Source organism: Panthera tigris, chromosome E3, assembly GCF_018350195.1.
Source record: "Panthera tigris isolate Pti1 chromosome E3, P.tigris_Pti1_mat1.1, whole genome shotgun sequence".
Classification (NCBI taxonomy): domain Eukaryota; kingdom Metazoa; phylum Chordata; class Mammalia; order Carnivora; family Felidae; genus Panthera; species Panthera tigris.
The window spans coordinates 40838834-40866775 of NC_056675.1; the positions used below are offsets into that span (position 1 = coordinate 40838834).

Genomic DNA, 27942 nt, shown 5'->3' on the forward strand with positions numbered 1-27942 from the left:
CGCGTGAACATGGCGGCTGTCCGCGGGCAGTGGGGCCTGAGGCCTCCAGCCGCCGGGCCGTGGTCCCGGCGCTCCACTGCGCGGTGCCGCGGGCGCGCGGGGACCGCCAGAGCGGCTCGAGGCCCTGGGCCGATGGTAGGGCGGACCACCCCCGATGCCCGAATCTCCGTCACCGCCCTTCCCCAGGTGTCGAGAGAGGAGTGTCCGCGGCCACCGAGGGCCGAGCGGAGAAGCACGTGACACGGGACAAACTGGAGCGGCTGCCGGCGTGCAAGCGGGTGGTGAGGGCTTCCCACGTGTGGGGCGGGGCCTCGCGGCGTGGGGGCGGGCCCCCCGGGTGAGGTCCACCACCCGTGACCCCCAACCCGATCTGCCCCGATCTGGCCGCGGAGGGGCCGCTGCCCGAGCCGGTGGTGCAGCGCTCGGCCGGCGCCCTCCGCCTCCAGGCCGACGTGCGGGCAGCCGTCACGGAATCGTGGGCCTCGCGACTGCCTCGGGTTGGTCGGAAGAGCTGGGCGCCCCGGCGGGGTCGCGAGACCGGGCGTGTTAGTGACCCTGTCTGTAAAGTGAGCCCAGGGCCACGTCCATGACACTTGGGGATCCCTAGGAACGGCAGCCCTACGCCGAGGTCGTCCGGACCCTGGCGGGGCATGAGGCTGCCCCTTCACTGCCCATAACCTTCCTGGCTGCGGGAGCTCCAGAGGCGGCAGCCTTCACGTCCGAAGGCCGCAGTGGCCGCGGTGCCGGACCAGCCAGCGCTGCAGTACGCCCACAAGCCCTAAGTGTTGCACCTGAGCCGGGTGCAGAACCACGCCGCAGCCCTCAGCAGAGGGGAGGGGCCCGTCGGAAGGCAGGGAGGGCATCCAAGGCCCTGGTCAGGCTGGCGAATGCACGGCTGTACAGCATAGACTGGCCAGCGTCCCGGGGCCCCAAACTGCCTCTGCCCCTCCCTAGATAGTACCTGAGGGCTGTGGACCCCTCACCGTGTGCAGACAGCACTACGGACGTGGGCTGTGGGGCAGAAGCTGTGCCCAGACCTTGGCCCCAGCCCGGCCATCTGATGACACCGTGCCAGCCAAGAAGAGCAGGACTCAGGCTGAGTGAACTTGGGTGTGGCCCAGGGCCTGCACCTGCCCGGTAACCTCAGGCCACAGGTTTCTCTGGGTGTGAGCTGGCCAAGGAGGAGGCTGGCTGCTGCAGGAACTCAATAAACGCTTGCTGAACTCTCACCTGACTGTGAGGACCACCCCACTCCCCCCTGCCCCCCCTACACAGCATACGAGTGCAGAAGAGTGAGGGAGGAGCCCGAGCTGTCCACATGGAGGGAAAGGCCCTTACGGTCTGCTCAGCGAGTGGGAAGGAGGCCAGGCCCGCCCTCAGAGCCCTGGTGCAGCCACCTGGTGCTGTGTAAAATATTTATTCGTTTTCCAAAAAGGCTCAGACCGCAAATCGTGGTGGGGAGGCTGGGGCAGGGTCTCCTCCAGGGCCACACTTGGGGACCTCCACTGCCTGGCCAGGCAGTCCTACCTCCCCAGGCCCGGGAGGGGGTGGCCAGGGCCGATGTAAGGCTTGGCCTGGACACCACGGGCTACAGGACCCACCGGTCCCCACGGAGGACAAGCAGTCTTGAGATGTACATTCACAGCGGACGGACACGCGGGCTCACCCGGTGGCCGGCCCACACGCGCCCGCACCCTGGCCTGTGTGGCCCTGAGGAGCCCATCAGGGTGGTGGGGGGATGTGCGCGCCTAGCAGGTCATAGGCGAAGACGTTCCAGAAGATGGCAAAGAGCAGGAAAGTGCCGTAGGCAAGCAGCACCACCCACCAGCCGCACTGGTCCCGAAGCCGCTCCTCATAGCTGCGCAGGATGGTCAGACCCATGCTGACCCCGACCACTGCACCTGCCAGGTGTGCCATGAAGCTGGGCTGTGGGCCTGAGGCAGGCAGTGGTGGGGAAAAGCGGAGCCACACGGCCCGGCCCACCTCGGAGCTCACTGCAGAGAGAGGCAGCAGGTGGGAGGCACCCTGGCCTTAGGCTGAGGCCCCCCAGCCCCCTGACCCCCTACTTACTGCACACCAAGGCCAGCACCATCCTCAGCAGCTTGTAGGGACACCTCATCCCAGCCCAGTTCTGACGGAGCGTGAGACAGAGGCTGTGAGACAGGCCTCGTGGGCCCCTCCCCACGCCCGCCCCACAGTCTGCCCTATTACCATGACGACGTTGGCCAGGTGTGCCGAGCACAAGGCGTAGACCCCACCAGAGCCCCCCACCACAGGGGCCCGCATGTCGGTAATGGAGACAGTCAGGGAGCCTGTGTGAGCAAAGGGAGAGCAGTGAGGGTGAGGCTCACCAGTGACCAGGCCAGGGGGCACGTGCCTGCCTCACCTGCCAGCACGCCGGCCAGGTAGAGCAGGCTGATGCGGAGCAGACCGTGCACCATCTCCAAGGGCACCCCGATCATCAGCTGCAGGAGCGCGTTGAACCCCAGCTGCTCCAGGCTGGCCGTGTGGGCGTAAACAGACGTGAAGGCAGCGGTCAGGCCACCAGCCCCGGCCTCGAGGGCCTGAGTCCTCCTGACGCCCTCAGAGAGATGCCAGAGGCGGGCCCGGACTCACCCGACGTGCATGAACATGTAGGTGAGGAAGCGCCAGGCTCGAGCACGGTGGCCGGGATGGTACACGAGGGGGCTCTTCATGTACTCAGGGTGGTAGGTCTGCAGCACCCATTTGTTGAGACGGGCCCCGTAGCACAGGAACACGATGATCTGGGAGACAGAGGGGTTAGGGCCAGGCGAGGCCAGGCACGGGGGCGGTTCCCAGAGTGGTGGACAGGTGGGCACACCTGGGCAAGGGTGACCGAGGCCATAAACACAGGGGGTGGGCAGCTGCGGTGCCGGTAGAAGTACCAGTGGCGGTCCACCTCCCGGGGCAGGATCTCGTAGGCGACGTAGCGCACAAACCGCTTGTAGACGCCCAGGCCTGGCTCATCCAGCAGCCCGTCCCGGGGCAGGGCCCTCTGTCCGTTGGCGATGGCCCGCTTAAAGCTGCTTGAGCGTTTACTGCTGATCTGGGGGGGGGCGCCCTAAGCATGGGCCACCGTACTCCCTGCCCACCCACCCCCAGCCACCCTGCCCCCTCGGCCCCACCCAGCTTCTGGCAGAGTCTGAGGCCCTGCCCCAAGTGCACACCCCTCCCTGGCGGGAAGGGCAGGGAGTGAGGGCTGCCCGCCCACCCCACTCTGGCCAGGGCACTGTGCCCGTCAAGGCCTGGGCCCGTACCCTTGCTGTTTGCCCGTTATGGCACTGACCAGGTCCACCAGCTCCTGGTAGCAGACCTGGCCCCGCTCGTTGCTCTGGGCCAAGGCCACCAGCATGTCCAGCTTGGCTGGGTCCAGAGGCAGCTCATGGCTGTGCACCAGGCCAGTGAAGGTGTCCGCACCGATGAAACCTGTGTTCTCAGGGTCCAGCTGCTGGGGTGGGGGGGGGCCGCCGGCCAAGGCTTGAGGGTGGGTCAGGCCAGCTGGGAGAGGCAGGCTCCAAGCACCCTGAGACCAGACCTCTGTACCCACGGAGTCCCCGGAGCCGCCAGGACACCAGTGCCTGGGTCCCAGGCCTTCAGCTCCTACAGCTCTTAGGGGCCTCCCCGCCTCATTTCTGCCCTGCCCATCCTCCTGGAAGGATAGGACCAAGGTCTGAGCACAATCTCCCTCCCTCCTGTACCTCCCCAGGCTCCCTGGTCTGGCTGGCCCTCTCCTGGGGTCTCACGCAGGGGGGCCGAGGTCGTGGGGGAGGGGGCTTGAGAGGCTAGGCGCCAGGCGGGGGCTGGACCGCGGCTCTCCGGGAGCTCCGTCGCCTCGGCCCACCCCAACGTTGGGCCGAGGGCTGCGGCGGGGGCGGTGCCGGCGCCCCCCACCCACCCCACGCACCTGCTCCTGGATAAGCTGCAGCAGCGAGCTCCTGTCCATAGAGCCAGGCGGGGCCGGGGGCCGGGGTCGGCGGCCGCGGCCGGAAGGGGCTGCTCTGCGGAGGACTCCGCTCCGCCCCGGCCCGCCCGCTCCGCCCGCTCCGTTCGGCGCCGCGTCACCGAGCCAGAGCCGCCCGCCCCCGCGCGCACGCTGCCGCCGCCCGCCCCGCCACGCGCGGCCGGGACACGCGCGCGCCCTGCCTGCGGACGCGCCGCAGGCAGGAACAGCCGCGACCGGAGCTGGGGTCGCGCCGCCACGCTTGCTGCCGTCCCGTTCCGGGGCCGCTCGCTACGCGGGGAAGCGACTGGGAAACTGAGTCACAGGGCAGCGTCCAGATCCCTCCCTCGCGCGCCCCTCTGCTCGGGGCCTCAGCGCTGAAGCCACCTCCTCGGGGAAGCCTTCCTGACCACCGCACTGCCTGTGAGTCCTTACCGGGCCAGGGCTCCCTTGAAGGTGCCGGCAGGCCCGCCAGACACGCTTGCTCCCAGGCGTTAAGAACGCACCACAGCCCCTCCGTGTGGGAACCAAGTCCAACAGGGCAACTAGCAGGAGTCGGGCAGGCTCAGTGCGGCTCTCTTTGCTCAGCCCGTGGAGGCTGAGCCCCAGCACCCGTCTGGGCCTGGAGGCCCCTGACCACTCCTGCAGCCACGATGCTGCAAGGCAGGACCTCCAGTTCCAGTTCACTGGGAGCCGAGACAGACCCATGGGCATTGGGGCAGAGCCCCCAGCACACGAGGCTGCAGCTGGCTAGGAAAGGTCGCTACTTTCTGGGGATGGCAAGTAGAGCCCTCTAGCAATAGAGGTGACAGAGACCAAAGGAATGTGTCATCACAGCAACCCCAGTGGCTAGAAAGAGCATCCTGCCCCACCCTAAGGCAGGTGAGAGCTGCCCCTGTGGGCCAGCGGGCCGGAAGGCTGGCAGGCATGTTGGAAGGACAATTTCGGAGTCAACCCCAGACGCTTCAGCAGGCCTGAGCCTCCCCGTGGAGCAGCAAGCACCCCCCCCCCCCCGTCCCAACTCCTGCAAAGAGCATTTTGGGACTTGGGGAAGGTGCCTCTCAGGACTGCGATGGCAGGAAGGGCACCCCGCCACACCACGGGCTCGCTGCTCCAGACCCCAGAACACATACCGAGTGAACACTAAGAAGTGCTGAAGCCCAGCCCTAAGCCGGGCCCCCCCACCCCCAGCCCTGCAGGCTGGGGTCTCTGGCTGTCCCCTGCCCAGGGAGAGGGGCAGAGGCCTCTGGTCAGGGCCTGAGGAAACAGGGCAGATACCCCAGGCTGGGGCCAGACCACACCAGAAGGGCGACATCTGGGCGGGCCCCCGTCCCACTGCAGAGTCCCCCATCTTCCATACACCACAGCCTCGCTAACTAACCGGATGGTCAGACTGGGGGTGGGGGTGGGGGTGGGGAGGCAGCGCTGCGGGGCACACCGGCCCCGGGGCGGGGCATCGGGAGGCTCTCAGGTAGCAGATCCCCTCAGGCCAGCACGGACCTTGAAGGGTGCAGAGGCTCGTAAGCTGCAGCTGGGCCGCAAATGAGACCCCAGAGTGGGCCCCAGACCTGCAGGCGGCGTGGGAGCCAGTGGTGAGCCTTCAAGCCCATGCGAGACAAAGGACACATTCTGGCGGATTCAAGAAAAGTTGTCTTCCGAAGGCAGGATTCGAGATGCAAAAGACACCAGCAAAGTTTAATCAGGACGCCCGAGCTGATGCCTTCTGAGGGGGGTGTGGCACTGGACCCGTCTCCAAACCAGGGAGGAAGGCCACACGGTGCTCAACCACTTCCTGCCCCCGCCTCCGGCCCAAAGTTCTGTCTTCCGACACCCTTCACGCCCACTGGCTGCCTGGGACCAGAAAGGTGTGGAGCCCTGAGAACTATTGGAGTCTGGGGTCACACGCTTCCTCACTCATGATCCCCAGTGCCCCCAGAACCTCGGGACCCACCCACGGGTCTTGGGCACAGGCAGGGCAGTGGGCAAAGTGTCCCCAGAAACCAGGTTCAGACAGAAGTTAGGTCCCCTCGAGCACGTGGCCCCAATACCAACACCCGGGGGCCCCTGAGGCCTCATCGGGTCTTCACCAGGGCCCTGTAGAGTGAGAAGCTGAGAACAGCAGTGACGGCAGCCCCGATGACGCCCAGTGTCACCCGAAGCCAGAAGGAGGTAGAGTGCAGCTCCCCGTGGGCCAGGTGTCTGCAGGAAAAGAGAGGCCGGCTGGAGGCGCCTCCGGGACGCTGCCCAGAAGCTTGCTGCCACACCCCCACCCGCCTCCTGGAAAGCCCCAGAGCCCACGGGGCTGTTATCGTGGGGAACGAGAGGGCTCCCACGGCAGGGGGCCACCAGTGAGACCAGACCCGCCCCGCACCTGCGTGACTCCAACCACACGGTTACAGCTGTCCTGCTCTCCCGGTGACAGAGACTACCGGTCACCGGGCTGAGGACAGGCTCCCACCACAGGGGCTGTGTGCCGGTACCCACGGGAAAGTGGCCATGGCAGCGAGCCGGGTGAAGACAGCGGTGCTGAGCTTGGCCGGGCTGGCGCAGGAGAACGGAGCAGGGGCGGGCAGCCGGTGCCTGCGGCAGAACTCCGCAGGCGACAGGCCAGGTGGCGAGATGCCCTCAGGCAGGTCAGCCTTGGAAGAGACGAAGAGGCAGGGGGTCTGCCCGTCCATGTAGTGGCGCTGCGGAGAGAGGGGCCGCGTCAGGGTGCCATCCCCGGTGGCCTGGGCCAGGGTACTGCCCCAAAGGGACTAGGGGTGGGGGCCTTGCCTTGTAGACGCTGGCACAGAACGCAAAGGAACCGGGGTCGCTGCCATCGAACATCAAGCAGGCCACGTCACAAGCAGCATCGGGTGCGGCGGCCGACAGGCTGTCTGCGCTCACCTCGCACAGCTAGACACAGGGCGGTCTCAGGAAGGGGTCCGGGGCTTGGCCCTCTGGGCCACATTGAGACAGGTCCCCCAGCACGGACTCGGGGTCTATCCCGGGGGGGGGGTCACACTCACTATCAGGTACTTCTCCTGCCCGTTGACCTGCACTGTGTTGATGGCGTAGACGGCAGGCTCCTCGGGGGACTCCCTGCGATCCTGGCGTGGAGGAGGGAGGCGTCTGAAGCCCACCGGCCTAGAAGCTGCCCAGAGCCCCTTGCCCCTCAGGAGGCGGGGGGAGGGCCGGGGCAGGAGCTGGGCCCCCTCGGCCAGGGATACTCGGACGCTCACCCCCAGACGGCGGCCGAGGAAGGCCTGCAGAAAGGCGGATTTGCCCACTCCGCGGGCTCCCACCACCTTGCACAGGAGGACGTTCCTCTGCGTCTGCCCCTTCTCCTGATCCAACCTCTTCTCACGCGTGACTGTGGACAAACAGCCAGGGCGTGACTGAGGGGGCCGCCCGGGAGGGGCTGGGCTTGGGGTGAGAGGGCGGATGCCCACCTGTGATGGCGTGGGCCTGGGAGTCCCGCTCGCAGAGAGTGGGGTAACCCAAGTAACCAAGGTGCTCAAGGCAGCGCCGGACATCCAAGTAGGTCACCAGGCTGGGGGACAGGAGGGACGTGAGGCCAGGGAGGCGTGCTGTCACCGCCGAGCGGGAGGGGGCGGTGGCAGGGGTGGCACTCACGTCCACTGGCAGAGGTACCCGTGCAGGGGCAGCCGGCCCGCCTCGGTGGGGACCTCAAGAGGCAGCTGGGAGCCCCAGGGCGCAGCTGGAAACACGCTGAAGAAGCTGTCCAGCTCCACAGGCGAGAGGCTGCCATCGTGGTCCTACAGGCAGAGAGGCTGTGGGGACGTGTGCCTGGAGGCTGGAGGGGCTGGGGGGGCGCACGGCGGGAGTCACGACACCCTCACCTGATCGTGCTTCTCAAACACCCTCTGCACAAACTGGTAGCCGAAGTGGTTGAGCTCGGTGCTGCAGCCGGGGGGCACGTGGAGCCTGTGCGGGTGGCAGGGGCTCTCTGGTTCCCAGGGAGCCCCGTGCCCACCACGCTCCCCACACCCCCCGTGTCCCGGGACAGGGAGGCTCCCGCATCACCCCTTCGGCAGAGCAGAGCCCGCCCACGCGTTCCTCCCAGCCTGCCTCCCCGCGAGGGGGGGGTGCTGAGGAGCCCCCCCCCGGGCACCGGCCTGACACGGAGAAGAGAGGGGGAGCCCAGCGCCCCGCCCAGCACTCACGGCGGAGCAAGGTAGTCCAGGGTCAACTCCAGTGTGTCGCCGTAGCCAAAGCGCCGCAGGATAGTCCACGTGGTCTCGTGGCGGCCACGCTGGATGAACAGCGTGTTCAGAAAAAGGAAGCCTGTCCCGGAAGGGGCAGAAGGGCGAGTGACACTGGGCGCGGCCTGACTCCTCCCTGCTCCCAAGGGACGGGCAGGGCGTCAGGACTCACCGTCCAGGGTCAGCCGGTCCCCCCGCACACCTCCCGCCACGTTCTTGCACACCACCGTCTTCACGTCCTCCAGGGCCTGGGGGGCCAGGGGGTGCCCGAAGCAGGATTTCTGCCCCCGAGGGAAAGTCGCCATCAGCCGGCCAGCCGCCTCAGCGACTGCTCAGCGTCACTAAGGGCACCCGAGGCACGGAGCGCAGCTGAGCCCTCGAGGGGTGGGGACCAGCAGCAGAGGGGGCCGCACCTGGAACGCGTTGAGTTCCTCGTCACTGAGCGCCTGATCTAGGTCCTGGTCTGAGAGCCTGAAGATGCGCGTGAGGGCCTGGACACACGCGGGCCTCAGCTGCAGGGACAGCCGGCTCAGCACGTACCCCCCCGCCCCCGCCCCCGCCCCCCGCCCCCCGCCCCCCGCCGGTCAGCTTCACCTCCTCACCCTGCCTGTCGCCCACCTGCTTGGCCTCAGGGTCGTAGAGCGGGGCCGTGGGGTGTAGCACAGCCTTCTGTGCGTAGTAGAACAGCTCCGAGATGTTTCTCAGGTTCTTGGCAGAGCACTGGTGGCCACGGAGACAGATTCAGAAACGTGCCCAGTATCAGAGGACTCGAAGGGCCCCCAAGATGCTGGCACAGGGTAGCAAGCAAGGCTGCACCTGGCCTCAAGGACACCGGCTGAGGTCCCGGGGACAGCGGCGCAGGGGCGCGGGCCGCGGGGCCTTGGTGCTGGGCTCCCGGTCTCACCCGCCACTCACCTCCACGCAGGTCTCGATCTCAGGGAACTGGCTCATGATGGGCAGCACGGCCTCCATCGAGCTGCCCGCCCGCAGGTCTGACTTGTTGCCCACCAGGATGATGGGGACTCTGGGGAGAGAGACCCATGGTCACCGTGGGTGGGGGAGCTGGCGGGGCCCACCCCCCTGGGCCCTGCCCGTTACCTGGGGCCCCTCTCGGTACCCCCGTTCACCAGTGGGATCCATTTGGTGCGGATCTGAAAAGCAAGGCCTAGCCGTGAGGAGAGGGGCCTGCCTGCCCCACGGCTCCCACCTGGAACTCACGCCTAAAGGCGGAGGTCGAGGCCCACTGAGGGACAAAGTCACAGATACCGGGAATGTGCCCGCTTGGAGAGGACAGCAGGTGGGACCTCATGTGATCCTGGCAGACACACCCAAGGGACCCGGGATCAGCAGCCCACGGCACCCCATTCCACAGACTTCTGACCACCCACGGGCCCTGTGGGGAGACAGGGCCACAGGAGCTCCCCGGGGAAGCTGCGGGGTCCTGGCTACAGGCCCCCGCACCCAGAGTGGCTCCGCGAGGTTTCCTGAAGCGCTGGTCAGAGATGGGGCCAGACACAAGTACGAGTCGCCCAGAGCCCGGGTCGGCAAGGCGTCCAGCTGAAGTCTGTGTGGAGGGCAGCACGGAGGTGGGTGCCAGCAGCAAGGACCGGGGTGGGTCAGGAGCTCTACCCCCTCACCTTCTCGATGGTAGCCTCCTCAGACACGTCATACACCACACACACCACGTTCGCCTGCGGGAAAGGGGGTGAGGCACGGCGTGACCACGGGCTCCTTGCTTCACGCTGCCCTTGACGGGGCCGGAGACCGTGGAAACGCCCCTCTAGCCGATGCTCCCCGGCTACCGTCAGCTGCTCCGACTTGGCAAGTCCCTCTTGGTGGCGGGGGTGTTGCGGCTGCCAGGCCCGAGCACTGCAGCTCTGGCCAGTGAGGCTCCTGGAGGGCTCAGGACCGACACCGCCGCCCCCAGAACTTGGCACCCCAGCCCTGCATTCCCTTGTCATCTCGGGCAGAGAGAATAACGAAGTACGCCGTGAAGGATGACGGTGGCGAAGAGGCCGCCTCTGAGTAACGGTGGCCACTGCCCTTGCCCAGCAATGCCCCAGAACACAGCAGGAGCTACCGGGACAGCTACCCGCCCCCACCTCCCCCATCGCAGCCTGGTTCAGGTACAGATCCTCTTGGTGACAGCACACGAGCAACGATGACCTATAGCCGTGGTCACAGCACCCACTAGGATCCAGAGGCTTGGAGCAGTGGACCGGACTACGGGACGGGAGGGTAGCTGGCCAAGGCACGGAGGTGCCTAAGGGGTCACTTTGAAGAACACTGAGACTGCTCCCCAGAGCCCACCAGAAGAGCAAATAACGGGCGCACTGAGCCAAAGGGCTGGCCAGCCATGTGGTGTGGGTACCAGGGCCCCTCTTCTCCCCAGCTCCCAGCGGGGGGGAGTCAGAGGAGCCAGACGACTCTCAGTACTGGGAGGTCAGGGAGGGATTAGCGAAGCCTCCAGGAGCACCTTAGTCTAATCCCTCGGAGAGAGAAGCAGATCAGGCGGAGGCAGCAGCCCGCACCCAGGCCCTAAGTGATCAGCACCCCCTTCCTGAGCCCTCAGGGCACGCTGTACCTTGTCAATCTCTTCCTGAAGCTCCTCCGCCGTCTGCTCGGCTTCTGGAAAGAAAAGACACGCTGCTGCAGAACTGCCCAAATGCCTGTTCCTGGGCAGAGGCGGAGGGTGGGCTGGGCGGCCGGCTCTACCTGAGTAATCCACGATGTGGGTGGGCACCTTCTCCGGGGTGACGTCGGCGGGGATGGTGATCTCTTCTGCTCGGGGAGGGACCTGGAAAAGACGCGGCGTACCGGTGGCCCGGGACAGAGGGAGGTCGCGCCGGAGAGACACGGAGGGGTGCGGCCGCGCTCGGCTCTTACCTCCGCGGGGAACTCTTCGCCCACGAGAGACAGGATCAGCGACGTCTTTCCCACCTGGGCTGCGCGGGGCGGAGCGGTCAGCGCAGCGGCCAAGAGCGCGGCGCCCCAGCCCCAATGAGGCCGGACCCTCGCCGCGACCCCGGTGGCCCCAAGACCCCCACCCAGCTCCCAAGCCCGGGGTCCTACCCTCTCCCAGGAGCAAGATGCGCACATCCCGCTTCATGGCGGCCGCACGGATCCGGATTTAGATCTCGACCCCGATCTCGGCTCGACCCCAGCCCGACCCCGATCACGGATCCAACCCACGCTCTCCCACTTGCCCGCACTTCCGCCCCCCGCCCGCACTTCCGCCCCCCGCCCGCGGAGCCGCACTAACGAGCGAGGCGGGCCAGAGCGTCCGGACTGTGCGGCGGCGCCACCGCGCGGGCACACTGGGCACCGCGGGCATCGCGCCGGAGGGACGCGGCTCTCGCCCAAGGTGCCGCCCCACCCCGCAGCTCCGCGCGAGGACCTGACCCGCCCACTCTGGGCAGGGAGCAGGTCTGGGCCCTCTGTGCAGGCTGAGCTCAGGCCAGGGCAGCGGGACCCTGGAATGACCATCTCACGATGCCAGAATGCAACACCCACGTTTATTTGAACTTCACAGGGCGGAAGCATACAAAAGCTCTCAGACCGAGAGCACTTTCCGTAAAGTCCAGGCTCTTGACGATTTACAGCGGCAGGTCCGCTGGCGTGTAGACATGGGCCTAGAAACCACCTTGGCTCACCCGGAGGCCCTGGGACAGCTCAGCTTCTCCGCCAGGCTGGCCAGGACCCTGAGCCCGGGGACTCCTCTGTGGCCTGGTGGCCCGAGACTTCCCACACCAGGATCTCACTGTGGGCCACTGAGAAGAGCAGCCGGGCAGAGGGGGCGAACCTGCAGAGCTGCACCAAGTCGTCATGGCCAGCAAAGTCCTGCACGGCCCCCGACTCACAGTCCACCAGCCTCAGCATGCGCTCTGCGGGCAGAGGGCACAGGGTTGGGCAGGACGGGCAGGGTGCCGCGCATGCCAGGCCCCGTGTCTGTGTAGCTCCGGGGCCCAGGGGTCCCCCAACCCGTCTGGCTGCCGATGCCTCGTGGAGGAACGTGTAGCTAAAAGCCCTGTGCCCTCCATACCCCCAGGCCTGCTACAGCTGGGACCAGGGGCAGCCGAGCTATGGGGGGGGGCCCATCAGCACCAAGGTGCCTCACAACATGGGGCTTTCGAGGCCCCAGTCTACACCACGGAGTCCCTCTGCTGAGGCCCTCGTGCTGGGTACAGCAATCGGCACCCCACACTCCTCATCTCTGGGCCCTACGACTCCCCTGGGACAGGTGTCCTCACCCCGCTTCAGGGATAGGGAGCTTGGGACACGGAGGTGAGAGGCAGGTGGTGGTATGGGTGACCCACTCGGCCCTGCTCAAGACGGGCTGGAGTCCCTGCCCGCCAGGACTCACCAGCAAAGCCAACGGCCATGAGGTGGGCTCCGGGGGACAGGCTCAGGGACACGGCAAAGAAAGGAAGCGGGATCCTCTCCACCACCTGTGGGCAGTGAGCATGAGCCTCCCCTCCCCAGCCTTGGATCCCCCCGGCTCCGGGCACCGCACGGGGGGAGGGGGCGCACGTGCCTGCTTCCGGTGGAGGCTGTAGAAGACCACCTCTGGGTGCATGCCGAGACCCGCACACGCCAGCAGCGCCCCATCCCAGGGGCAGAAGGCAGCAAGACAGGGCGGCGGACGGCTGGGAAACTGGGCAGGGCACGGCGTGCTGCGGTGAGGTGGGCAGGCAACTGTCCCCGCCGCCCGTGCCACCGGGAGCCTTACCTCCGTGAGGGTGGGCGAGGGGGAACTCAGCCAGTCCAGGAGCTCACAGTGGCCACGTGGCCAGTCGGAGGCCCAGATGCTGATCCGCTGGTCTGAGCTGGCAGCCAGCCACAGGTCGGCACCCTCTGCCCCTAGGTCTCCGCACTGGGGGTGCGTGAGGGCTGGTGGGTGCCTCCTGCCCTGCTGTGCCCAATTCCCCGCCCCTGCCGGCACCCCCAAGGCCAATCCCCGCCAGCTCGTGGGGCCACCTCACCTCTTTGTTCGTGCTCTGGATGGCGGAGATCGGAGCGCCCCGGTGGTCACTCAATACGTGGAAGGTCATCCCTGTGCGGGGACGGCTCACGGCCACAAGCCCATCCTTATCTCCGGAGAGGATGGTCTGACCTAGGCCAGGCAGGGCCACACTCCGCTACCCTGAAGGCCCTGACCCCAGCCCAGAGGTATGACCTGGGCCCAGCGGGGGCTGCCCTGTCCCCCTGTGGGCCCCCACCCCTCACCATCAGCAGAGAAGGCAATGGCCGTCAGCGCAGCCCGGTGGGGGCGCATCTTGAGTTCCATGGCAATTTGGGAGACGCTGAAGACACGCAGCGTGCCATCGCTGTAGCCTGCTGCTACCTGCTGCTCCTCGGGACGCCCGCAGGACGGAGGGCTCCAAGCCAGGCAGAGGCAGCTCTGGGGACCCAGTGGGGACACACCAGACTCCCCTGAGGGTGGAGGACAGGAGCCCAGCCCCAAGGCTGGGATGGACACTGTGGGGAGGACATGGCCACCACCAGGCAGGGCCGGGATGTGGTCTGGGCTCAGCCCCGGTGCCCCCCAGTACCTGGTTCAGCACCTGGAACTGGATCAGGAGCTCCATGCTGGCCAGGGACCACACTCTCACACTCCCGTCATCACTGCATGTGGCCCAGTGGGACGCACTGGGACTGAAAACCACCTCGTTCACCTGCAGGGAGCCAGCCAGCCCCACGTGAGGCCGCGTGGCCCCCAGGCAGAGAGGAGACACAGCAGGCCCGGGTCTTTTTTCTTTTAAGACGTCATTTTTTTTAATGTAATCTCTGCCCTCGGTGTGGGGCTCAAACTCACGATCCTGAGATCAAGGGTCCCATCCTCTTCCAACTGAACCACCCAGGCGCCCCAAGTGGTCTAGTCTTGAATGTGAATTTCAAGCGGAAGCGTGAACTCATAATGCTTCTCACTTAAAAAAATAATTTGGGGCACCTGGCTGGCTCAGTTGGTTAAGTGGCCAATTCTTGACTTTGGCTCAGGTCGTGATTGCACGGTTTTTGAGTTCCAACTCGGCGTCACAGAGTCCAGAGCCTGCTTCAGGTTCTGTGTTTTCCTCTCTCTCTGCCCCTCCCCCGATCACACTCTGTCTCTCTCTCTCAAAAATAAATAAACATTAAAAAATAAAAAAAATAAAATAAAAAACTGGCTGAGCAGTAACAGGTTCCTCTGGGACTCAGACCATGACCTCTATGTCGTCTCCCACAGGAGGCACCCCGGGCTCTGAGAAGAAACAGCCACGGCAGGTCCTGGGAGGAGCTGCAGAGGGCCGCCTGGAACACCTTGTTCCACACGAGAGGGAGATCGCCAGCAAATGCCAGCCCAGGTCAAGGCCTCAGGACCCAAGTGTGCAGGCCCCAGTGGATGAATGGACACGAGTTCTACCTGGACCACAGGATGGCACTTGGCTTTGACAGGCTACAGCATGGAAAGCCCCGGAAAGCATGGTGCTCAGGGAGAGAAGGCAAAAAGCAATGCCCGGGGCAGGCACATCCACAGAAACAGGTTGGTCTATGAGGACCAAGGACCGGGCAGGGGAATGGGGGTGAATGGTTAAAGGGTATGGGGCCCCCTTTTGGGGAGATGAAATGCCCTGAAATTTGACTGTGGTGCTGGTTGTACAATTCTGTGCATGTAACAAAACCACAGACTTTCAGCGGAGAAAGCACAGGGCACGTGGCTTATGTTGCAACACGCAGCTGTCACCAAGAACAGAACAAGTATGCAGTCCTCACCCATCTCACACTCGTTTCTTTGATGGCAACTGTTACATCTGAACAAATGAACAGATATTTAAAAAAAAAGGGGGGGGGGAGGGGCTCAGGTACCAACTCCTAGAACCTCCCACTGCCTAAAGGCTCGCTGAGCATCAGGAGAAACGGTGAGCACGAAGCTGTGGGACCCACATTTCCATCCAGCGGCTCACAGACACTCCAAACTGGTGGGCCACTGCTGGATGCTGAGGACCAAGCTGGCACCGAGGACACCCAGCCCAGAAGCCAGACGATCGGCTACCCTGCCACTCCTGCCTCGGCTGTGCCTCGGGGGAAGCAAGCTCACCAGGACGTCTCTCCCGAAAAGGATCAGACCAGCACCGCCTAAGACACCCCCGAGCAGTGAGTCATTCTATGAGGACATCGGTGACAGGCAAGCGGTCCCCGAGTGCTTCCTGGTGAGACAGCTCGCTCAGCAGGTGCCAAACTGGCCCTGACCAGGCCCTGGCCTGGCCCCCGGACAGCTCGGACCCCGGGGAGCGCAGGGCAGAGAGGCATGTCCGGCCCCGTGGCCATGGGAGGCTCCAAGGCAGCCAACATGGTTTTTTCGGCAAATCAATTACCAGAGAAAAAAAGGCACCACAAGAAACAGGTCAGAGCAGGCCAAAAGGCTGGGGGGTCCCGCCTATGGGTCCTGGCCTGGGGGGACGCCTGTGGGTCCTGGCCTGGGGGGCGCTGCCCTGTGGGTCCTGGCCTGGGGGGACGCCTGTGGGACCTGGATCCACAAGGGGTAAGCATGTATCTCTATGCTGTGGAGTCCTCATCCCTGGCGGGACCTCCAGAACCATTTCCACATAAACCCATCTGACTGCTGGGCTCGGACTGGGAACAACCTGGGGGAGGCAGGGACAGAGGACAGCGTGTGTGGCTGGCTGCCCTGCCCCTGTCCGGCTTGGAAATCCCCTCACCTTACTCCTGTAGCCACTGATGAGCCGGGTGCTGGTGCCCTCGGCCCAGCTGACATACCAAAGGGTCCCCGCCGTGGTGCCCACCACGCCCATGTCCATGCTGTCGTGGAAGACGGCGCTCACGATGGCACCATCCAAGGTCAGTTCGTGCTCCATGAACACAGAGCTAGACCTAAGGCGTGGCGGGGGCGTGGCTTCAAAAGGTGGCAGCCGGGGCCCAGGACTCTGGGGACACGTCCCCAGCCTGGGGCTACGACCCCCCGGGCCCCGCTCAAGGGGTCAAGGACACTGGCTCCCAGACACACCCACACACGTCCCACCTGGCACGGGCACCTGTGCGCCTCAGCTCCGGCACGGCCCCCACCGCCCACAGGCGTAGGCGCCTGGTGTTGCTTCCGCTGACCAGCCGCGCTCCCGAGCACAGCAGCACTCCTGGGGGGTAGGAGGTGGCGTGAGCCCTTCCCCAGACGCCCAGACCTCGAGACGAAGGCTCCCGGGGAGAGGCCCAGCCCCGGGCTGTCAGGGGGCGCAGGGAATCCGTCAGGCACCCACCGATCTCGCCGTCATCTGCTTCCCAGGCCAGGAAGCAGCGGCCGGCACGTGTGTCCCAGACACACACCCGGCCAGTGTTGGAGCCGCAGTAGAGCAGAGGCGCGGCCCCGTAGCAGAGCGAGGTCAGCTCGCCCGCCCCCACCTCCTCAGGGATGGGCTCCCGGTGCACCTGGAGGGACACAAGGGCAGCGGGGGTCGGCAACGTCCCGGGGCTGAGCCAGACCCCACCCTCCACCACAGCCTCTGAACCCTGGCACCTGGAGGGCGACTTCAGCCCCGCGTTGCTGCAGGAGCCACGAGGTGATGGCACCTTGGCCCACGCAGGCGAGCTCTCTGGCATCCATGGGGTTGAAGGCCACGCCGTGCGCTGGCTCCGGCAGGCGGGCGGAGGACAGGAGCTCGCAGGTGGCCACGCTCCACAGGGCCAGGGTGCAGTCACCGTAGTCCCCTGGGGAAGACGCACAGTGGATGCATCAGCTTCCCGGGAGTCTCAGGACAGGCAGGCGAGCCCAGAGACGACGGTCTCCCCGCAACCCGACTCACCCAGTGTGACGAGCAGCGCGTCGTCCGGCGAAAAAGCCAGGGCCTGCACGGCGGTGTCGTGGTAAGAGAGAAGGTGCCGGCAGGAGCCCCCAGGCACATCCCAGATGCGGATCTGGCAGCAGGAGGCTGTGCTGCTGCAGCCCGAGGCAGAGGCTAGGATCTGCCGGGCCGGAAGGCGGGCGGTCAACCAGGAGGGCGCGGCCCACCGGCCCTCCCTGGGCCCCGTCCTGCTCTGGGGAGGAGAGCCAGCGTGGCTCTCAAGAATCCAGGCTCCCAAGTGCACTCCGGCCCCAGGCGCACAGGGTAGGGCGTGCAGCCAGCACCTGAGCATCGTGGCTGAGGGCCAGCGTGGAGATCTCCTCGGGGTGGCCGAGCCAGTGCCGCTGGGCGCCAGAATGCAGGTCCTCCACCACCACCAGGCAGCCACACGTGTAGGCGAAGAAGCCTGGGGGCAGGGAGGGCACCCCTGAGCCAGTCGGCCAGGCCCGGGGTGCATCCTCCCTGTTTGCTTCCACAGCCGTGGGCGCTCGCGCCTGGGAAGCCCAGCTCAGAGGCGGCACGGGTCCGTGCGGGATGGAACACAGGACAGGTTACCGGGAGAACACGCCTCAGCTCGGGGATCCCTCCTGGCCCGCCACCCAAGCCCCCCGCGGTGGCAAGGGCTCGCGTGCTCTGAGGCTGGGTAGAGCCTCAGAGCCACCTAAGGGTGGGTAGAGCCGGGCCCCTCCCCGCGGCTTCTGGGCTGGGAGCCAGGGTGCGCCGTGGCCCCACCTGTATCTGGCTTCCAGACCACATTGGCCCGCCCGTTCCCGTTGTAGCCCACGACGGCCTTCAGGAGCAGACGCTCGACTCGGGCACTGGGGACAGAGGCACTCTGCGAGGACACGGGAAGGACGATGGTGCGCCGGCACAGCACCCAGCACCCCGCCCCCCGCCCCCCCCATGTCTCAAGCTCTTCCCCCCTCAGGCCGGGGCCGGGGATGAAGCCTTAGGTCATGCAGGATCCCAGGAGACAAATGACAAGAGCCTGGGCCCCAAAGCCTGTGTAAGAGGCCAGGGAAGCCGAGAGGTGTGAATGCTGGGGGCAGGCAGTGCGGGAGGCACCTGGGTCGGGAGGGCGCAGGTGAGGGAGGGGCGGCGGGGGCGGGGGGAAGGGAAGGCTCCACAGGACACCACCTGGGGCCACTGTGGGTGTCAGCAGGGCAGTAAGAGCCTTGACCAGCCAAGCCAGGGTGCAGACACAAGGTGCACGGGAGAGCTGCAAGGGGACTGGCCCCAAGGGGGCAGCCACCCCAGGGAGACCCCAGGAAACTGAGCTTCCCAGGGAGAAAGAAGGCTCCCAGAAAACGCAGGGCCATGCCCCCTCCACCCCGGGGCCCGCAGCATCTCCTTGTGAAAGGTGCCGTGAGGATGCCCCCAACTGACCTTGACCAGCGAGGAGGCCTTGTAGCGAGGGGTGAAGTGCCTGTAGCAGTCTGGGCGAGCAGGGGGATGGGCCTGGGCTTTTGTGGTGCTCCGAGCAGCTGGCAGGGAGAAGGAAGAGGCCTCGGAACGTCAGAGCACCCGTGACCGTGACCGTTCAGAGACCCCTCCTCGCACACGGTCGGCTGGCCCTGCCGGATGGGACAAGTGCCTGACCCGCTCCGGATACCTGAGGTCGAGGGCGCACTCAGGCTGCATCCCACTGCTAGCCTGGCCCGGCAGGGGCCCCAGGCCAGCCTACCTGCCCTGCAGGGAACACCTCACAGGGTAAACCTCAGCCCGTCAGCAGCTGGGCCTCCCTTAGGCCACCTGGCACCCACAAGACACCTTGGCCGGCCGGTCATGAGTGTCCCTGCCCCACCCTGCAGCCCCTCCTCTGCTTACTGGCCCAGCCACCGGGGTGGGGACGCATGCTGAAGCCCCAGGGGCCCCCGGGAGCCCCCCGGGCCCCATCTCCAGCCCCGCTGGCCTCTTTCACCAGCATGGGCAGGCTTGAGGCCTGATGGAGCCCCTCGGGGCTGTGGCTCTCCTGGGACGGTCCTTCTTCATCTGATGTGGAGAAAGCACCTGGGGGGGGGGGGGGGGCGGGGAAGGTGAGAGGAAGGAACAGAGCTCCCTCGCCCCTGTCCCTGCCCCTGCCCCTCCCCAGAGGCCTGGAGGGAAGCATGCTGGCTCCACCCAACAGTCCCTCCCAGGACCCCCACCCTTACCATCAGCACCCTTGAGGGGCCCAGCACGGGCGCCCAGCTGGAGTGGGGAAGCCTGGGATGGCACAGGCACCTGCTGCCGGGGGAGCCCACCGGTGCCTGCCTCGGTGTCCTCCGGCTGCCTCGCACCTGGGCCTGGAGACACGAGAGGTCAGCCTGGGCTCAGGGCCCGGGGCACGCACGGCACATACAGACAGGTGTCCACACACCCCAGTTCTGCCCCGGGGACCCCAGGAAAGGCAGGGCACTATGCTACCCACAGGGACTGAAGAGCCGGCCCCAGAGATCACCACAAAGCCTACCCACGTGGTGGGGCCACTCACTAGCCTCGCAGGTCGGGGGTGCCCCAGGTGAGTCTCCGGCACTGCGGGGCAACAAGAGAGTCAGGTGGGGGGGGGGGGGCAGGTAGCCGAAGGCCTGGTGGACAGGGGTCGAGGGCGGGCACTCGCCTTCCCGAAGGTGACCTCCCGGGGGCACCCAGAACGTCCCAGAGGAAGATGGCATCCGCCACGCTGAGGAGCTGCCGCTGGCCAGGGGCGAAGGCCACAGCACGCACGGGCTCTGAGTGGCCGATGTAGACCTGGGGGCAACAGCAGGCATGTCCAGAGGCCCTCAAGGCATGGCCGGGGCACCACGGTCCTCCCAGTGCCGGGACAGAAGTAGTGCTCCACGCTTCACGCAGCGGACGCATCCTGCAGGCCTGGCCGTGACCCCCCGACCCTCCAGACCAGGGCCTGAGCAAGAGGTCCTCCGGGGTGTCAGGCCCCAGCGGGCACAGGGTGAGTTGAGGGTATCGTCCTCCACCTGCCCTCCCACCACCCGCCACGCACCTGCCTTCGGCACCCACCTGGCAGCCGGGGCTGGCCTTGGCCGGGTAGTCCCACACCCTGATGACCCGGTCAGTGGCCGTCAGCAGGAAGCGGGCATCCCTGCTGAGAGCCAGGGAGGGGCAGGCCACAGAGTGGACGCCTGATAGCTGCAAGAGGGCTCTTGTCAGTGAAGGGAGATTGAAGCTCACAGAGGCCCCGCGTGGGAGAAGCCTCTCCTTCCTCCCTTCTCAGAAAACGCCCCCTCTGAGGAGCAGCAGGTGGCCCAGGGCCCCCCGCCCCCCGACTCCTCGAGGCACCGCAGGTACCAAAGCTGGAACCCAGAGAGAAAAAAGAAGCCAAGCCGTTGACCACAGCCCCGGGCTCACCTCCCGGACCACGCGGCCCGACGCGGCATCCAGCACCACCACTGTGTGGGACGACGTGGACACTAGCAGGTGGCCGGGGGGTACGGGGCCAAAGCAGATGGCCACAGCCGAGTCCAGGCGGCTGCTGGCCAGCTCTAGGGCACTGACATCAACTCGCAGCAGCTGGGGGAGAGCAGCAAGTAGCCACCGGCCACGACCTCCAGACGGAGCTGACGCCCCCAGAGCCAGAGCGCCGGAGGCGGGCAGCCTCAGGCCCCTACTCAGCACCCCTGCCTGCCTGTGGCTCACACGCTGTGTCTGAGTCAAGGCAGCGGAGCCTAGACCCTCTCCGAGGTAAGCACAGCCTCCCAGCTGCCCCCTCAACTCCCTCCGGCTCCATACCAGGCCAAGGAGAGCCCCTGCCCCTCCCTGCCTCCCTCCACCCTGGTGGAACCCAGGACAGTCACGCGGCGGCCAAGAGATGATCCCCACGGAGTCCGCTGGCCGGGCCGACACAGACACACAGAAAGCTCCAGCTGACTCACCTCTTCTAGGGAGGCTGTGCTCACGATGGTCACCACGTACTTGGAGGGGCCCACGAAAGCCAGCAGGCGGCTGTCCCCACTAACCACCAGGGCATTGGGGGTTGGGCGGGCATCCCGGCACACCATGTTAGCTGCCGACAGCACGGGGGAACACGGTCAACTGGGTGCAGAGAGGGTACCCGCAGGAGACACGGGTCAGGACCCAAACCTGCTCCCAGCTGTGGGAAACACCCGCCCAGAGCCTGGCAGGTCACACAGCAACAGCCCACAAGACCCACACGCGAGAGCACCAGGTTACCCGGCTACTGCTGGGGCGGCTGGCGCTTCTCCAGGTGACCACCTGGCTGGCCCGAGTTATAGCAGCCACAAGAGAAAACAGACAGATGGCCTCGGGGGGTGCTCTGGGGTGGGCCGACCCCCACCTGGTGCTCAGGCCACACACCTGCTCCTGGAGCAGGCTGGCACAGACCCTCACGGACCTGCACTGACCTGGGGGCCGAGGAGTCCCAAAACCACCCTCACCCCGGAGCTCTGGGTAGCGAGCGAGCCCCACCCCGCAGGGACCCGACAAGGACACGGCTGGAGGGCCCAGTGGGGCCCGGGGGGCCTGACCTGTCACACGCAGGACGTGGCACCGGGTGGTAGAGCAGTGGTACTGGGCCAAGGTGCCCCGAGAGCAGGAGCTGAACAGGAAGCTGCCGTCGGGGCTGGCGGCCAGGCCGGTGACCGCTCCTTGGTGACGCCTGTAACACACGGGGACACCCACTGCCCAGACCTCTCACAGCCGGGCCTGGCCGAGTCCCCAGAGGGCAGCGGAGGGCCCCCCCACACCACGTCAGCTTCCACCACGGGTGTCTTGGGGCTGGAGCCCGCCGGGCACCCACCTGTGCCGTACCAGAACCCCAGCGTTCTCCAGGCTGAAGGAGCAGACGGCCCCGCTGGCAAAGCCACAGAAAAGAACTGGCTGCGTGGGGTGGAAGGCGATGGCGCGCGGTGTCTCCTCGGGGGACCTCAGGTCATACAGCTGGAGGGCGGGGCTCCGTGAGGGCACACAGAGGCAGGGCTACCAGATGGCCTCTGGCCTCAGGAGCCCGACAGCCAACTTTCCAGCTGGCCTGAGCCCTCAGGCCCCACGGGCCCTCCTGTGTTCCATGTCTGCCTGGGCCCCACCCACCGGCCCCCAGGGTGGCCTGCAGCCTTCCGGTCCCCCCCCTCCGCCATGCCTCCCTTCGGGCCACACCCCACCTGCTGCAGGGTCGCCAAGTCCCAGACGCGGACGGTGTGGTCCTGGGACACGGTGGCCAGCTGCCCTCGGCTGCACTCGGTGGCCAGGGCCAGCACCGGCGCAGTGTGGGAGCGAGCCAGCGTGTTGTATTCTCGGGAGGGGACGTCCAGGAAGCCCAGGTGGCCCGAGAGGGTGGCGGACAGCACACGCAGACCGTCAGGGCTGACGCAGACCCAAGAGACCGGGCCCTCGTGCTCTGCAGGCGAGGGGAAAGGAGTGGGGCTCGGCGACCTCTCGGCCCCTACCCAACCCACACAGACCCGTCTCCTTGCGGCCTGCGGCTCCCCCATAACCACCGGCTTCTGGGCTCAGCACTCAGCCCTCTGGAGCCCACGACTGCCTTCTAGCCAAGGGACGGCCCCAGAACACGGCCCTCCCGCGGCAGCTCTGGCGGTGGCAGTCGGTGTCATGGCCCCACCTGCCTCTAGGAGCACGGAGGAGAAGTCCAGGGGCCAGAGGCGCACGTAACCGTCGTCGGAGCCCACGGCGCACGTGGTCTGGGAGACACTGAGGCTGCTGATGGAAATGCCGGGGCCTAGGGGGTGGGCAGCGTCAGCCCAAAGCATCGGGACCGCTCCCCCCCCCCCCCCGCAGCGGGGGACCCACCCACCTGTGCCAAATGGCTGCTTCTGTGAGGAGTGGCCGCCAGGGGTCTGTGTGGGCAACAGGCGGCGAGCACGCCGCACGGCCCTGCGCCGGTGGTCGATTTCCAGGATGTGGCCGCTGCGGCCGCACACGTAGCTGCTCGGGAAAGAGACAAGTGAGGGCCGAAGGGGCAGCAGGAAGCAGGACCCAGCCAGTTACCGGAGCGAGGGCAGGGCTCACAGCGTATGGCTGTCCTGGGCCTGCCCGAAGGCCAGGTCGGTCAACTCCAGCACGCGGTGCTCCCCCAAGTCCACGGGGCAGGAACGCAGCTCCCCGCCTCGCAGCCGCCAGAGCCGTACGCCGCCCTGCCCGCACGACGCCATCCTGCCCGGCAGAAACCCGACACTGAGGACAGTACGCACGCCAGGCAGGAGGGGCAGGCTCAGCCCCCACCTGGGCCCCTGGGCTGCCCAGGACCCATCCCGGCAGGGCAGGGGCAGGGGCAGGGCAAGGACAGTCCGATCACCTGGTTTCATCAAAAACGGCAACCTTAAACGCCTGGATGTCAACGCCGGTGTGCGTCTTTGCCAGAAGGACGGCCTCGCCGCCTCGTCCCACCTGCTCTGTGCCCCAGGCCAGCACCACCTGCGACAAACCCGTGCTGAGGGCCCGAAGCCCGCCCACCCACCCCGCCTGGCCGCCCCTACGCCTCAGCTCTCCCTTCCCATACCAGCCCGCCTGGGCCCTCGGCGGCCAGGAGTGTGGGCATGTCGGCCTACGCGCGTACCCCGCGGCTTCCACAGACACTCGAAGCCGGGCGCGTCTGCGGAAACGGCGAACACCGACCCACAAGCAGAGACGGACCCGCGGTAGCATAGGAGACCCCGTGGACGCAGCGGACTTGCGAAGAGCTGACGTGTAACACACGGCCAGCAAGGACAGCGTGCCTTGTATAAGTGCTGCCCCTGTCCGGGAGGGCTGAAAAACCCGCCGTACTACATGGTGTGCACGGAGCGCGAGGCCGGGCCGGGGAGCTCTGCTTCCCAAGCAGTCTGGACTCTACCTGCGCCCCGGCCCCCCAGCCCCGGCCTGTTACCGCTCGCCCGTGGGGGTCCTCACCCCGGCCCCCCAGCCCCGGCCCGTTACCGTTCTCCCATGGGGGTCCTTGCCGACGCCACAGAGCAGCACCCCGTTGCTGGAGAAGCTGCAAGGGCAGGCGGGCGGTGAGCGTCGCTGGGGCTGGCCCCCCACCCCTCAGAGGCCCCGCGCCCACCTAAGGGAACAGAGGGCGTGGACCGGGCTCCGGAACAGGGACAGACACCCCCCGGTCTGGAAGTCCCACAGGCGCAGCATGCTTGGGGGCCGGGCCTGGGCTGAGGCCAGCAGCGAGCCGCTCCCATCCAGCGCCAGGGCAGAGACCTGGGGAGGGGGCAGGTTGAGGGACGGGGCTCAGCCTGCAGGCGCGAGCCCCCCTGGGGACGGGCCGGCGGTGCCCACCTTGTCAGTATGGCCGAGAAAGAAGCGCTGCTCCCGGGTGTCCACGTGCAGGACCACGATGACTGCGTGGCAGGGATACACCACAGCAGCCCCATCCTTGGTCCACAGGGCCTGTGCACGGGGGCCAGAGTCCGGTGTCACAGGCTGGTTGGCCTCACGCCTCCTCAACCCCGGCACACCCCACCCTGTGTTTCCGGGATGCACACGCACACAGACACGGGGCCTCCTCTGAACCCCGTCTGCGATACAAGAAACTCTGGGGCCCAGACAACGAAACACCGGAACCCACAGAAACTCGTGGCAAGCACAGGACCGTAGAGACCCAGAGGTGGTGCCCACGCCCAGCCCCACACGCCACACGACAAGCATCAGCGCCTCACACAGCCAAGTGTGAGTTCTCGGGCCGACAGAAGCGCAAGCAGCCGGGCCAGTGCTGACCCAGCCTGTGCTCGTGGAACAAGCAAGGGACGTCCGGACAGGAAGTCCACACGTCCACTAAGAAAACCCAGAGCCACGTGCAGGCATGGGATTGAGGACCTCAACACCCTAAGGAAGCTTAGATGTCCACATAGGCAACCTGGGGAGACATAGGCTTCTCCCACTGCACCCTCTGTGTAGTTCCAAAAAGAACATAAGAGCCCTCACCCATTTGGTACTGTGGCCCCCAAAGCCAATGACGCCCTTGAGCTTAAGGATCGGATCTGGAAGAAAGCTCTGAAAGAAACAAAGTCCCAGTGAGACACAGGAGGCGAGGCCCCATCCGCTGGGACTGCACCAGCCAGGGCTAGTCCCTCCCTCCCGAGAAAGTGTCATCGTCCTCATGGCTGCCAGCTGCACTGTGGCAGGGAGCCAGGATGTGGCCACAGTGCGGATCCTCCGGGGACTCTAGCTCCTGCCCCTGCCTGGAGTCCAAGGCCCCTGAAGATCGCCTGGTGCCTCCTTACTCTTTGTTCAAAGACAGTCTCGCCCAAAGTCATCTCCGGCCTGCTCTGCTTTCTGCCAGGACGCTGGAAAACAAACGGTTACCAGAAGCCCAGCAGCCCCTGTCCATACCTCATCAAGGCCCCACTCCCTCAAGGCCTCACCCCCACTCAAGGCCCCTACCTTCCTTGGAAAAGGCACTGACCTGGCGCGGGGCCACATCCTCCAGGGCCACGGGCACCATGGCTGACTCCGGGACAGCCGTGTGAACACCGTTGCCGGCTGTGTGCTTGTCAGTGACCTCCGCCCTGGCCGAGGGCTCCTGGCTCCGGTCACGGGGGCCATTCATACTGGGGACCTCCGAGTGCTCACAGAACAAGCTGACCTCTGGAAGGGGCCTGGGCACAGGCCGGGCCTGGCGAGACTGCAGAGGTACAAGTACCTGTCAGCACCCTAGGGCCACCACCCTCCAGCCCCATCCCCGAGGGCGCAGGAGCACTCACGGCTGTGGGGCCAAACGTCCGGACCGCGGGGAACACGCTGTCCGGGAAAGGATTACTGAAAGCCACTGGGGGAGGGACAGGCTCCCGCACACGCCCCCGGAAAACTGGAAAAGAGCAAATGCGTGTGGAGCAGAGCACAGAGGCCTGGGGAGAACGCGGGCCCTGGCCTCGCCCCTCCTCCGGCAGCAGCCCACCCTTCCACCCTGGGCCCCCCGCGAGGCCTGAGGCCAGCAGGCACCCCACACAACCTCCCGCACGGTTCTGGCACCCCAGGACGGCCTCCAGAATAGGCCCGGCCCCCGCGGGCCCCATCCCGCCAGGCTCACCACCCCCAAACGGTGTCAACACCCGCTCCTGCCACACTCCACGTCCCTGCTGACCCCACAGGCCCACCTGCCTCGGGAGGGGAGCGGCTCTTCTGAGCCGGCTCGGAAGATGCTCTTGAGCCGACACTTGGAAACCTTAACGGGGTGGAGGGAGAGTCAGTGTCCAGACTGCCCTGCCCTCCCTTCGGCAGCCGCCTCGGGACGGGCAGAGCCGCTCACCGGATGTGGACGTAGTGCTCGTGCCAGCTGTCCCCCTTGGGCACCGGGAATGCCATTTCTCGAGGTACAGGAGTGACGGGCAGCTTTGCCCGCCGGGCCTCGGCAACGGTGACGGCTACGAAAGGCAGAACCGGTTCGAGGAAGCCCACCCGGCTCCCTCTTCCAACACAGGCGAGACTCAATACCGGGAGACGATACGGTGTCACCCGGTCCCCAGCCCAGCCACCACTGCCCCTTGCCCCCCACGGGCGCCTCAGGAGTCGGGGGGCTCCGAGACGGCTGCGATGCCAGCCCCTCCTGCTGAGAAGCCCGGGACGGAGGGAGGGGAGGCACACACGGGCAGCGGGAGGGGACGCTGCGGTACGAGCGGGCCGCGGCGCCTACCGGGGTCAAAGCACAAATCGCTGGTGTAGAGGCTCTTGACGAGCAGACTGGCGCACAGCCTGACGCTCCTGAGGTGACCATAACGCCGGTTCAGGTAGACCAGGAGGATGTCCTGCAGATCCAGCTGCAGGCACGTCCAGCGGGCACCAGAGGGGGCAACGCCAGCCAGGTCTGCACAGCATGAGGCAAGATCAGTGCCCGTGGTCTCGGCGGCCAGCCCACGGCGCTCCACTTGGCCGCAACCACACGTGCCCCCCAGCACCTACCCCTGTGCCTGGGCCTGCCCACCTCCCTCCCTGCTCCCAGGCTGCCTCTCCCGGACCGCTGAATCCTGTTCACTCCCTGCCTCCACCTCACCTTTCCTAGACGTCCCGGCCTCACAGATGAAGGGAAACTGAAGCCACGTGGCCGTAGACTTGAACTCCCTGAAGAGGCTGGAGAAGGACACACGGATGACCTGGCTGTCCTGCAGGCAGAGCATGACCATGAGAAGACAAGCGGGGCTGCAGGCACGCAGCCCACCCCCCAGCCCCCACTCCCGAGCCCGGCACCTCCGTGGCTACGTCCAGATGAATGACGAAGTGCTTGGAGGGCAGGGGCCGGAACAGCACGTACAGGTACCGTCCCGTCAGCCCCAAAGACTGGGTGCCGGTTTGGGGGAGCTGGATGTAATTCCCGGCAGACACGGAACCCCGGATGCGATACACCGTGCACTTGAGAGTCTTATCCTGAAAAGAGACAAAGCAGCACACGCGTGACCCTTGGGTGGTTCTACAAAATGTCTCAGGAGCGAACGGGTCCCTGCTGCTGCCACCAAGTCCCTTGTCCACTTACTGTCACAGGAGTCACGTCGCCTTCCTTAGTAGACCGCTTCCACTCGCCCACTTTGAAGTGTCTGAAGACGTTGAGGAACGGGTGCTGCCACGCTGGGGGGTCACGAAGGTATGAGGACCCCCACGGGCATGAAGGCCTGACCCCAGGTGCCAGACCCCCGCGGGTCCTTGGGGGAAACCTGTCCCCGGGTGCCAGACCCGCGCGTCCTGGGGACGGGGGACCCGTCCCCAGGTACCAGAGCCCTGCGGGTCCTGGGAGAGGAGAGCGGCATCCCTCCGTGGGCCTCCAGACCTTCCACGGAGGGGCCAAAGTCTGGCTCGACGCTCCCCCCACGGTGACGGCGATCACAGCGCGCGGACCCGGCTGGGGCAGCGCGGGTTCAGTACGCTCCGGTCCCCGAACCCCGGATCCCGAGCCCCGGCCTCCCGCGCGCCGTTACCTTTCGCCATGGCGTCCCGGCTCGCACTTCCCGCCTAGACCGCCGCTCACCCTACGCAGGGCACGCAGCGCGCGCTTAGC

General features: G+C 66.6%; 3 protein-coding genes across 18 annotated transcripts; all 3 read right to left on the minus strand.

Moving 5' to 3' along the window:
- Nucleotides 1-1401: 1401 nt before the first annotated feature.
- On the minus strand, nucleotides 1402-4090 carry RHBDL1 (rhomboid like 1). 7 transcript variants are annotated; one of them, XM_042971272.1, is made up of 8 exons: nucleotides 3926-4090; nucleotides 3308-3466; nucleotides 2843-3067; nucleotides 2617-2765; nucleotides 2387-2499; nucleotides 2212-2312; nucleotides 2071-2131; nucleotides 1402-1994 (listed from the first exon to the last, which is right to left on the minus strand). In XM_042971272.1, the coding sequence occupies exons 1-8, from the start codon at nucleotides 3962-3964 to the stop codon at nucleotides 1723-1725; spliced, it is 1119 nt and encodes a 372-aa protein (XP_042827206.1). In that variant the 5' UTR covers nucleotides 3965-4090; the 3' UTR covers nucleotides 1402-1722. The 7 variants fall into 7 exon arrangements, with proteins under 7 accessions (XP_042827206.1, XP_042827208.1, XP_042827205.1 ...); XM_042971274.1 differs by having other exon boundaries at nucleotides 1402-1901; nucleotides 3308-3469; XM_042971271.1 differs by having other exon boundaries at nucleotides 3308-3469.
- Nucleotides 4091-5419: 1329 nt separating this feature from the next.
- On the minus strand, nucleotides 5420-11373 carry RHOT2 (ras homolog family member T2). 3 transcript variants are annotated; one of them, XM_042972077.1, is made up of 19 exons: nucleotides 11242-11373; nucleotides 11056-11114; nucleotides 10885-10966; nucleotides 10754-10797; nucleotides 9807-9860; nucleotides 9268-9320; nucleotides 9085-9193; nucleotides 8788-8889; nucleotides 8583-8660; nucleotides 8342-8450; nucleotides 8131-8251; nucleotides 7807-7891; nucleotides 7580-7722; nucleotides 7396-7496; nucleotides 7186-7316; nucleotides 6973-7053; nucleotides 6737-6859; nucleotides 6446-6648; nucleotides 5420-6160 (listed from the first exon to the last, which is right to left on the minus strand). In XM_042972077.1, exons 1-19 carry the CDS (start codon nucleotides 11276-11278, stop codon nucleotides 6034-6036), a joined length of 1842 nt encoding a protein of 613 aa, XP_042828011.1. In that variant the 5' UTR covers nucleotides 11279-11373; the 3' UTR covers nucleotides 5420-6033. The 3 variants fall into 3 exon arrangements, with proteins under 3 accessions (XP_042828011.1, XP_042828009.1, XP_042828010.1); XM_042972075.1 differs by having other exon boundaries at nucleotides 8583-8681; XM_042972076.1 differs by having other exon boundaries at nucleotides 5421-6160; nucleotides 8583-8681; nucleotides 11056-11109.
- Nucleotides 11374-11665: 292 nt separating this feature from the next.
- On the minus strand, nucleotides 11666-27942 carry WDR90 (WD repeat domain 90). 8 transcript variants are annotated; one of them, XM_042971765.1, is made up of 43 exons: nucleotides 27863-27942; nucleotides 27424-27515; nucleotides 27141-27317; nucleotides 26947-27055; nucleotides 26590-26760; nucleotides 26206-26320; nucleotides 26054-26121; nucleotides 25661-25764; nucleotides 25363-25581; nucleotides 25181-25243; nucleotides 24882-24950; nucleotides 24237-24347; nucleotides 23886-23943; nucleotides 23527-23717; nucleotides 23266-23384; nucleotides 22980-23123; nucleotides 22765-22895; nucleotides 22573-22689; nucleotides 22115-22350; nucleotides 21754-21893; nucleotides 21482-21612; nucleotides 20870-21000; nucleotides 20346-20507; nucleotides 19998-20126; nucleotides 19600-19730; nucleotides 19453-19514; nucleotides 19154-19285; nucleotides 18828-19010; nucleotides 18387-18484; nucleotides 17733-17835; nucleotides 17285-17406; nucleotides 16962-17121; nucleotides 16676-16866; nucleotides 16419-16587; nucleotides 16187-16298; nucleotides 15867-16038; nucleotides 13722-13844; nucleotides 13396-13570; nucleotides 13152-13282; nucleotides 12899-13042; nucleotides 12704-12823; nucleotides 12533-12617; nucleotides 11666-12053 (listed from the first exon to the last, which is right to left on the minus strand). In XM_042971765.1, exons 1-43 carry the CDS (start codon nucleotides 27870-27872, stop codon nucleotides 11842-11844), a joined length of 5622 nt encoding a protein of 1873 aa, XP_042827699.1. In that variant the 5' UTR covers nucleotides 27873-27942; the 3' UTR covers nucleotides 11666-11841. The 8 variants fall into 8 exon arrangements, 7 of the variants coding, with proteins under 7 accessions (XP_042827699.1, XP_042827701.1, XP_042827700.1 ...); XM_042971767.1 differs by lacking the exon at nucleotides 23527-23717 and adding an exon at nucleotides 24013-24158 and having other exon boundaries at nucleotides 19474-19514; XM_042971766.1 differs by lacking the exon at nucleotides 23527-23717 and adding an exon at nucleotides 24013-24158.

Bases quoted from the DNA above. Each gene is read 5' to 3' on its own strand.
- RHBDL1 (XM_042971271.1), bottom strand. From the start codon at position 3,964: ATGGACAGGAGCTCGCTGCTGCAGCTTATCCAGGAGCAG. The intron at 2,500-2,616 runs GTGAGTCCGGGC...CCACACGGCCAG, and splicing joins TACATGTTCATGCACGTCGG to CCTGGAGCAGCTGGGGTTCA. The intron at 1,995-2,070 runs GTAAGTAGGGGG...CTCTCTCTGCAG, and splicing joins GGTGCTGGCCTTGGTGTGCA to TGAGCTCCGAGGTGGGCCGG.
- WDR90 (XM_042971763.1), bottom strand. The intron at 17,122-17,284 runs GTGCTGGCTGCA...CCGGCCCGGCAG, and splicing joins CCCTCAGCCACGATGCTCAG to ATCCTAGCCTCTGCCTCGGG. The intron at 16,867-16,961 runs GTGAGTCGGGTT...CGTCTTCCCCAG, and splicing joins CGCGCTGCTCGTCACACTGG to GGGACTACGGTGACTGCACC.
- RHOT2 (XM_042972075.1), bottom strand. From the start codon at position 11,278: ATGAAGCGGGATGTGCGCATCTTGCTCCTGGGAGAGG. The intron at 11,115-11,241 runs GTAGGACCCCGG...CGCCCCGCGCAG, and splicing joins CATCTTGCTCCTGGGAGAGG to CCCAGGTGGGAAAGACGTCG. The intron at 8,451-8,582 runs GTGCGGCCCCCT...CCTCGGGGGCAG, and splicing joins AGGAACTCAACGCGTTCCAG to AAATCCTGCTTCGGGCACCC.